This window comes from Topomyia yanbarensis, chromosome 2 (genome assembly GCF_030247195.1).
Source record: "Topomyia yanbarensis strain Yona2022 chromosome 2, ASM3024719v1, whole genome shotgun sequence".
In the NCBI taxonomy this organism is placed as follows: Eukaryota; Metazoa; Arthropoda; class Insecta; order Diptera; family Culicidae; genus Topomyia; species Topomyia yanbarensis.
Window position 1 is genome coordinate 303,081,456 of NC_080671.1, and position 9,759 is coordinate 303,091,214.

At 38.2% G+C, this 9,759-nt stretch overlaps 1 protein-coding gene and 1 long non-coding RNA gene across 9 annotated transcripts in view; one reads left to right on the forward strand and one right to left on the reverse strand.

Moving 5' to 3' along the window:
- Positions 1-8,390, forward strand: part of LOC131683409 (protein PALS1) — a 141,280-nt gene extending 132,890 nt beyond the window's left edge. For all 8 annotated transcript variants that reach the window (XM_058965376.1, XM_058965377.1, XM_058965375.1 and 5 more), the window contains 7 exons: positions 4,997-5,177; positions 5,242-5,456; positions 5,524-5,814; positions 5,879-6,755; positions 6,817-6,948; positions 7,072-7,253; positions 7,313-8,390. In XM_058965376.1, the coding sequence (XP_058821359.1) occupies positions 4,997-5,177; positions 5,242-5,456; positions 5,524-5,814; positions 5,879-6,755; positions 6,817-6,948; positions 7,072-7,253; positions 7,313-7,492 (2,058 nt within the window). In that variant the 3' untranslated portion in view covers positions 7,493-8,390. The remainder of the gene's footprint in view (positions 1-4,996; positions 5,178-5,241; positions 5,457-5,523; positions 5,815-5,878; positions 6,756-6,816; positions 6,949-7,071; positions 7,254-7,312) is intronic.
- The window catches only part of LOC131683411 (uncharacterized), a 148,551-nt gene that overhangs the window by 129,664 nt on the left and 9,128 nt on the right, over positions 1-9,759 (reverse strand). The gene's annotated exons all lie outside the window — the stretch shown is intronic.

Here is a 9,759-nt window from a genome sequence, read left to right on the forward strand (position 1 = left end):
TGTATCTTAAGATTGGCTCATGTTATATTGAAGTTTTTTCTGTGAAAAATATCTGGGGAACACAATGACATAATAGTTTTCAAAATCAAAATTACATGCATTGCGAGAAAAATGCAGTTTTAGTTTTAAATTGGAAATATTGCATATTTGGCAACACTGTAACCAAAAAATACTATTTTTCTAGATTCCTTAATCAATTTCCATTAAAATGTATTTTACCGATTGTTTCTAGAGTAAATGAATAAAAGTTAATAATTGATGTTTTATTTGCACAGAAAATTTTATGACTCATTAGTACATTACATTTTTAGTAAAAACTTTCTACAATTCTTCGTAATATTTGAAAGATTAATTCAAAATAGATAGAAGTATCAATCAGCATCTCTGTTTTGTTTCAACCATTTATAAGTTTCAAGATATTTAACTTTAAAAATTGTTTTTCTCGAAATGTGCTATATAGTCATAAGATAGCACAACAGTGACGAATTTATATTCAACCGGCATACAATTTTCAACAACGTGAATGCATGCGATTGCATAAGAAAATGTGGGTTGTGGAGTAACATTCATTAAATTTTCGATATTAGGCGGAGCTAAGAAATAATTCTATCCCATCATGCCCCTTGGCAATATTACGATTTGTGGTAGCAGTTTCTTTGAATTCTCTAAATTGGTAGAATTCTGCTTTATTGCTAAAACAACATCTTCAATAGTCTCATCTCGCTATTGAGCTCTGTTAGCCCTCCGGTGCCCACCCCCGTCTTTGAGCGGGGCTATGGCATTATTTCGAACTTTATAATGAATTTCATAAGACTGTTTTATGAAAACCATTATTTCTACCATGCATTCTACAATATCAGCAATTTTCATAAAGTGACTGCTATGGCGCTCATTTGAATATTTTGATGAATTTCATAAAACTGTCTTATCACGTAAGAGACGGATTTGGAAAACTTCTTCTCCAAATTATAAGACAAACTCAGAAAATCCATGAGTAATTCTTGTCGGAAAGTCATAAATCGTTCTTATGGAAATTCAATGCAAATTTTGCTCGGAGCTCGGAAAAAAATCCATTCATGAACAAAATATCACGATGTCGTGAACGGAACGATTTAGTTTTTGTTATGATTCTTGTTTTATAATTTGAGGATACATTGGTTTATATAAAGTATATCAACTAAAAGAACCGACATTCAAAAGGGTGTTCGTGATTTCAGGAGCTTTGTCGCAAATTTCGCAATTACTCATCACGTGAGATTGCTGTTGGATTTTTCTGACAGAGTAGCGCGATTTATGTTCACGTTCAGGACCTACGATTACGATTTTTGTAATTATTATTCACTTTATTGCAATATTTTATTCAGGAGTTTCGTATTGGATTTTTTGAGAGTAGTGTGATTTATGTTCATGATTTCATAATCTCACGCAATTTCCACAATTTCTATTCCCATTATCGTGATATTTTAGCCACAAGTAGAATGATTTATGTTCATGATTTGAAATCTTTAGATTTAGTCACGGGCAGTGTGATTAATGTCCATTATTTCAAGCTATTATTCACGATGTTCCTAATTTATATGCACGTTTTCACGATAATTTAATTCTTGAGCTCATTTTCGAATTTGACACGTAGAGTAATGTGGCATCAACAGTTTTATTATAAAACTCACAATTTCCCTTCGTATTATTGTGATATGCGATATTTTTTATTTACTATCGGATGATTCGTAGTATTTTGTTTTGTGAACTATATAACGAACACGATTTGTGGCTCTATAATGCATTTCTGGTGCTCAGCGTAGTTTTTTTTCTCTGTCCGAACATCATATTGAACTTTTTCAAATGAATAATGATGTTGGTGGTCCTAATAGTTTTCTTATATCTGCTGCTAGTCTTTTGAAAGATGAATGAACTCAAAAATTTAAACCATTCCATAATATACAAAACAATCAATCTATTACTAGTCGCCTGCAGCTAGAAAAACTATATGATATTTCATGAAAAACCCAACTTTTGCGAAATAGTTCACGTGAAAATTTCATGACCATGTGCAGAGATGCATGAAATTGAAAATGTTCAGGGATATCTTCTAAATATCGTTCAAGATAAATCGTTAAGAATGCGCTTGGAATCATGAACCAGTTCACAAATCCATGAATATTATTTTATTATCGTGTGAAATATTTCACGAGTACGGATTGTCAGTCGTGAATATTATACTAGGAACCAGCTCGCGAATACATGAACAATATTTTTTTTGATTTTGTGAGCTATTTCACGGACACGCATGGTCAGGCGTGGCGATCATACGAACCAGTTGACGGTTTCATGCTTAGATTTCATGATTTTGTGAACTATTGCACGAAAACGAATGGTCGGTCGTGACCAATTCGCTATGAATCATGAATCATTTCACGTATTCATGCATTATATTTTTTGATTTTGCGCACTATATCACGAGCATGATGATGAGTCGTGACCAATTCGCGAGGAATCGTGAATCAGTTCACGTGTACACGAATATGTTCAAGATGTAATAAATCATGAATTTTTTTATGTCGTATAGTCGGACTCTGAAAAATATTCCTAATAGATTTAATAATAAATAATAATAAAATAAATAAATCAACTTTTGGTTTTATGAATAATGTTCATAAGTTGAGCACGGTGCCGGTGGTTGAGTGGTGAGCGTGACCGCTACTCATTCCAGTTGGCCTGGGCTCAATTCCAGCCGAGGTCGTTGAGATTTCTCTGAGGTGAAAAAATCTGTGGTCACGTCTTCCTTCGGAAGGGAAGTAAAGCCGTTGGTCCCCGGTCCATGAGTTGATGGATCGATATTCTAGTCCAGAATGTAGTGTAATTACTCTGGCGTCAGTAAAGAAGAAGTGGAATCCAACTTCTACACTTACTAACAAATTCCTCGTCCCGTGATACTTGTGGAGTGCGCAGTAGTATATACGGCCTCTAGCAAAAGTAAGTATCGGACTGAGCATTCCTTCCCTTTCCTTCCGCGATCTACGTTCGAGCCTGGCCGGTTTATTGATCAATAAACACTTTAGGATTACCAGGAGTTGCATATTGAAAGATGTTTTGCTACTCCCAAGCATATTTATCTACTGATTCCCTGTGCAACTTCAGCTAGTCCAGATCGATAACGGAGTAGTAACCAGAGGTGGTCGCACAAGCTCAAGCTCAATAATGTTCATAAAGTTGAGAGCTAGTTCACGAGCGATTTGACAATGACGTGGCGGAAACAGTGACTGAAACTAACAAAACAAAAACAAATATCTCCATTAATAAAAGTGTTATGCAGTCGTCACTGAAGGGAAATTGAATATAATTATAAAACATATGATTCTAATTCATGGTCCTGTTTTTGTAACTTGAAAATGTGATTTCCAGATTTCATGGCACCTAGTTCACGATTTTTGGAACAATGTTTTTCCGTGCGTAAGGATAAATATAGCATAGTGAATGCTGTCTTTCATCAATATGCATGCATCCGGTCGCTGAAAAACTCGTGAATGCAGTTTTCGCGCCTTTATTGCTGCACGCTGCTTTTGCTCTGATCTTTGGCGATGTTTTACTTTTATTGATCTTTAGGGTGTTGCGTTTCTTGATACGGACATTTCGACAATTGTTCCCACTTTATTGAAAAAATCACGTAGCGATCCTATTTAGAGAGGATATCACGTTATGATCTGGTTTCGGGTTGGAAGATTCTACATCTTCCTGACAGTTGAAACATAAAACCAAACGGAGATCGACTACTTAGCTTGCTTATAGCAGATCAACCTGAAGAATTTTTCGGCATTTAAATAATAATTACGGATATATATTTTTCTTGATACAAAATGATCAAAGATTAATTCTAATAGTTCAAACAAAACTACAGAAATCGGTTTCTTGAAATTTTTTAAGGATCGTGTATTTTAAATTGAGCATTTTAGGCTATTTAAAATGAAAATGCATTATTGATACTAGTTTGAAATGCATTATTCGAGTGTTTCAAGTGGCATTGTTTTGCACTTACGAATATTTTTCTTAATGTTTTGCTAATGCACGATTTTTTTGGGACAAAAGAATTCTTTGATTGGGATCGAGTAATTCATGAAGCTAAACACCTAAAATCGACAAATCAGCATATAGCAATGAAAGGCATTTTATGAATGCACGATTCACTATCTCAATAGAATGTTCGAATTTCAAAAGTAGCTGCATTAATCACAATACTAGGCATACAATCAATGGATGTCTCATGTAATGGTATCAATATCCTATGCTAACAAAATTTATTTTCGGTTTAGTTTGGCACTTTCGACCTCAGCCCATAGAACTATGACCGGTTCCACGTATAAAATACCAATAGAACACCCCATAGCAATAATAAATTAGTGGAATTTTCCTAAAGTTATAAATCATTAGATGACCATTTTATGCCTCTGTCATATCTCCGTGGGAAAATTCGACTAAAGTGCTCTTTTATTTAATTTGTGAAGAGATTGGAGCAGAAATTACGAACTAAGTTTGAACAAAGCCCTTATCGCAGTTTATACCGATTGCATGTATTTCAAGTGTGACCTTCCTATTTGCCAGTAATCGCTGAACGAATTCGCCATTGTGTCAGTTTCGAAAACATCCAAGATGCTTTCACCTGCGTACAGCTAGTTGCGGTGTAGTGCCATGATGTAGCGCAAAGATAGACTAAAGAAGCAATGCAACACCACATCGGCAGCCGAGCGGCTAAATAGATAAAGATCTAGTTTATTTTATGTGTTACACTGAAAAGAATAACCCTGGCCCACCGAACGCATTATGATCGTGACAAACTACGGTGGCAATGGAAACATTGCCAGCGATAGCGAAGGCAACAGTATCATTCCGTCCAACTCGTTCTACATGCAAAAAAAGGCGAGTTCCATCGCAATCAATAACAACGTTTAGAAGATCTAACGATTTGTGACTGATCACCAATTTTAATTTGTTTGATTTACAGGAACAGTTACGCAAACGGCGAGAGGAAGAAGAACGGATAGCAGCTCAGAATGATTTTCTGCGGAACAGTATTCGAGGTTCTCAGCGATTGCGGGCCTTGCAGGACAACCCCATCGCCGAGAAGCCTATTGGGGTTGATAACGAAGCTTACGCAGATGATGAAGAAGCGGACAAGATTATTGGTAAGCCAAAATCGCCGATCAGTAGTCTCTTGGTAGAAGTTCTAATTCATCTCGCTGTTTTCAGGGTATGGAGAACTGGTTGCGGCACTACACCGATTACAGGGTCACCTCAATAAGCACGGTTTGGCCGCGCTCGCTGGCAGAGTTACAGCGGCACAGACTTTGCTGCTTGGCCCTGGCATCGCACGTGCTCTTGCAGCTCGAACTGCCGTTCTCGAACGGCGGCGGCCCAAAATACAGAATCCCATTTGCTCAAATGCTCAGGCACTCGCCAAGGACGTAAGTTTTTCAATTGACAAGCCACTATTATATCCACGAAATTTTTTTTTTTTTTATTTTGTTTCAGTGTGTCGAATCGTTGGCCCAGTCCAGTTCGCCAGTTGCAATAGAACTATGCGATCTACTTTCGACCTACGAAATGGAAGGATTGCTACTGGCCCACGATCGCGTCGCATCGACAACCGATCGTACTCCGGCCTACGGCGTCAGTGCCGTAAGCTCGAATCCCGTGGTGCCATTGCCAATGAACAATAACAACCTTATGACCAGCGCTACAACGGTCAAACCAACGTCAGTTTTGCCATCAATTCCAAATAACACTAGCTTAATTAATAACAATAACAACAACATAGCCAAGGTAGGTTTTTTTTCTCTATTTTCATTTCGTGTATCTTATAACTGATAATACTTATCTATTGCAGCGCGAACCAATCAGCGTACCACTCGGTGTGCTGAGAGATGGCAGCCAGGATCACATTAGGATAATCCAGATCGAAAAATCGTCAGAACCTCTTGGAGCGACTATTCGCAACGAGGGTGAGGCGGTTGTAATTGGTCGTGTGGTACGAGGGGGAGCAGCCGAAAAATCTGGACTACTGCATCAGAATGACGAAATTCTCGAGGTGAACGGAATCGAAATGCGTGGAAAGTCTGTGAATGACGTATGTGCACTACTAGGATCAATGACTGGAACTTTGACATTTCTGGTAGTGCCTGCTGGGGCATCTCCAATGGTGCCAGGAATGCGCGACCCTCCGGTTCTACATGTACGAGCACATTTCGACTATGATCCAGAAGATGATCTTTACATTCCATGTCGTGAGCTTGGCATCAGTTTCCAGAAAGGCGATGTATTGCACGTGATATCCCGTGATGATTCTAACTGGTGGCAGGCTTATCGGGAAGGCGAGGAGGATCAAACTCTTGCTGGACTGATACCAAGCCAACCATTCCAACATCAACGCGAATCGATGAAGCTGGCAATAGCCGGTGAAGTTGGTTTAAGAACACGAAAGGATGCTAATGGTAAAGCTGGAGGTTCCACCCTACTCTGCGCTCGGAAGGGAAGAAAGAAGAAGAAAAAAGCGAGCAGCGAACACGGGTACCCTTTATACGCAACGGCCACAGCGGAAGATCCCGATCCGGAAGAGATTCTCACGTACGAAGAAGTGGCTTTATACTATCCGCGTGCATCCCACAAGCGACCAATTGTGCTAATCGGGCCTCCCAATATAGGACGACATGAGCTCCGGCAACGACTGATGGCCGATTCGGAAAGGTTCGCTGCAGCCATACCTCGTAAGTGTTCCTACGAACGTGTAAACGACTACACGCTGATCCATATTTCTACTCATTACAGATACATCCCGACCCCAGAGAGAAGGAGAAATTCCAGGTCAAGACTACCACTTCATTTCAAGGCAGCAGTTCGAATCGGATATACTGGCGAGGAAATTTGTGGAGCATGGTGAATACGAAAAGGCCTATTACGGTTAGTAATTCTTAATTTTATTTTGCGTCTAAATAATGATGATTCAGATTTGAACTCTACATTACATTGGATGAAGATTATCATTACAAGAAAATAACCCGTTTTTTCCCTTCAACCCTTTAGGAACGTCGCTGGAAGCTATTCGAGCGGTGGTAGCTAGTGGCAAGATATGCGTACTTAATCTCCACCCTCAGAGTTTGAAGCTGCTTCGATCATCGGATCTGAAACCGTATACAGTGCTTGTAGCCCCGCCCAGTTTAGAAAAGCTTCGTCAGAAGCGGATACGTACTGGTGAACCGTACAAGGTAAGAGTTACATATCCTTCAATGTACAATATTTGCAATGCAATTTATCCAAATTACAGGAGGAAGAGCTAAAGGAAATCATTGCTACGGCTCGGGACATGGAAGCACGGTGGGGCCATCTGTTCGACATGATCATCATCAACAATGATACAGAACGAGCCTATCATCAACTACTCGCCGAAATCAACTCACTCGAGCGAGAACCACAATGGGTGCCAAGTAGCTGGCTGCATAACTAATTTAAGTCAGTGATGCGTTTTCTACTTATACATTTATATTTTTGTTGTTTTGTATAGAAAAAATACTATCGGTTAAGTCTGATACTGATTAGTGAGCATGGAGGTAAATTATCGTAATTTATGTAAGTAGAACTCTAACACATTCCATGGAAGGAGAGCATTCCTTAGCATTATTACATAGTGGGAATGACGAAACATGATTACTGAAAATCAAAATACTTCTAGGAGCATGCAAATAAATTCCAATTGATAAATACGATAAGCAACGTTGTTATTTTCGTTTTTGAAACAGAGTATGAAAAGTTTATTTTATATTTAGATTATTTCCTGTAAAAAAGTACATAGAAAGATTGTTTTATATGTAAAAATTTTATTTATCTGTCCAATATTTTCACGATTATCGAAAAAAAACTGAACACAATAAAAGCAATTTCTAAATGTTAAAGAAAACTTATCGAAAAATAGTCAAACTCAGAAACCCCTTACAAGATTCAATAAACGTAACACACATTATTAAATCTCAAAAAAGACAAAATCGAAAAACTTATAGGTCCGGTTCGCAAAATATATGAGGACAACAGAAACAACAAAAAAAAGTATTCGTGTTCATCATTTACTCTAGAAGAACGAAAGGTAACAAATTGAACTAGAAAAAGTGAAAAACATAGAAAGCCAGCTTAAATTCACCCAATAAACGTTACATCCGATATTTTTGATACGTATTCAAGTCACGTCGAAGATCGTTTGCAGTTAGCTGCCGATTAGTTTGCGACATTAAAACATTCTCTCCGGTCCGAAAAAGCCGCCTTCGAAAAAAGAACAAAAGAATATTACGCTCAATATTATGCATGTATAGTCGTAATAACGAATAATAAACCACCAGAGAACGAAACCTTAACACTTTTTGACAGATTAATTTCCGAACTCCGACACATTGCCAAGTACATATTGAGATAATCAAAACTGTTGATGGGGAATTTAGAATTGGTCGATTCTCATAAAAAAAATCTTGGCAGCGGATTGCACTGATGTTACAGGTTCTTTTCAAACAACAGGCTGTTGGGAGTGTTTCTATGGCATTACTGCCCAATTATTTTCAGTGAGAACCAACATTTGACTCAACAATATTTGGTAAGCTATATGTTACCTTCCAGGTTATATTTTTTTTTTTTAAATTTGGTCTAGTTTTGTTCACTTTTCGTTATTATTTGACTGATTCGGATGGAACCAGCAGTTGCTGTTTCCCTATTAGCGTTTGAATATGTTGACCGGTTACGGAATTGTTTGGAATCTCATAAATGTAAGTAAATTATTTTAATTGGCCTACATATGACTATTATCCATTGATTCTTCACAATGGATATGAATTGTACCAATCTTGACTACCGGAAAACTGTTCCGGGAGGGCCTTAGAAAATGTATATACTTTTCTATCATTATAGCCCTTTCAATTCATAAATTTATATGAAATGCGAAGTTCTTCAAATCATGCACTCCAACAGCTTCCTCAACCTTGTAGGATAGAGATGTGATACCAAATAAAGTTTGAAAAATATATGGTGTCTTTGATATGGGAATCGTAAAGAAATCAATATTCCGAATTATATTCATTATTCATTTGCGGAAGGTATTCCTTTGCTTGTCGCTCATTGGTGGAAAGAGAAAGGTCCTCTCTATATAAGCGAAAGTATTAACGCGGACTAGATCATTCACGTTTCGGACGCAGCGAAGGACGGACAGCAACCAACAGCGAGCAGCTTTCATCCGCGCTACCATCAGCCAATCAGCAACCGAGCGAAAGCGATTGACTGGTACGGAGAGCCCTCTCATATATTGAGCAGCGCAATCCAAACCAGCTCATTCACGTTTCGGACACAGCAACCAGCAGCGAGCAGCTCTCACCCGCGCTATTATCAGCCGGGCGGCACTGCAAATAGCAGCAGCGGAGCGACAGCACTCTTCAGCCGAGCAACCATCGGCCCAACACAATCACTGAACTACTGTCGGACAATGATGTCCGATTACGACAATGGCGCAGTCGGTGGCAACACCAGCTCTACCAAAAAAAGGTAAGATATTTTTTCGAGCCACTATAGGTTCTCGAAATGGTTATATATATTCCAATTGAGAAGGTGGAATGTATACCTGATCTTTTTAGGAAAGAAAGAGTTCATAAAAAAAGAACCTGATATAATTCCAATTGGGAAGGTGGAATATATTTATGAATACCTACGTAATAATATTCCAATAGAGAAGCTGGAATATAT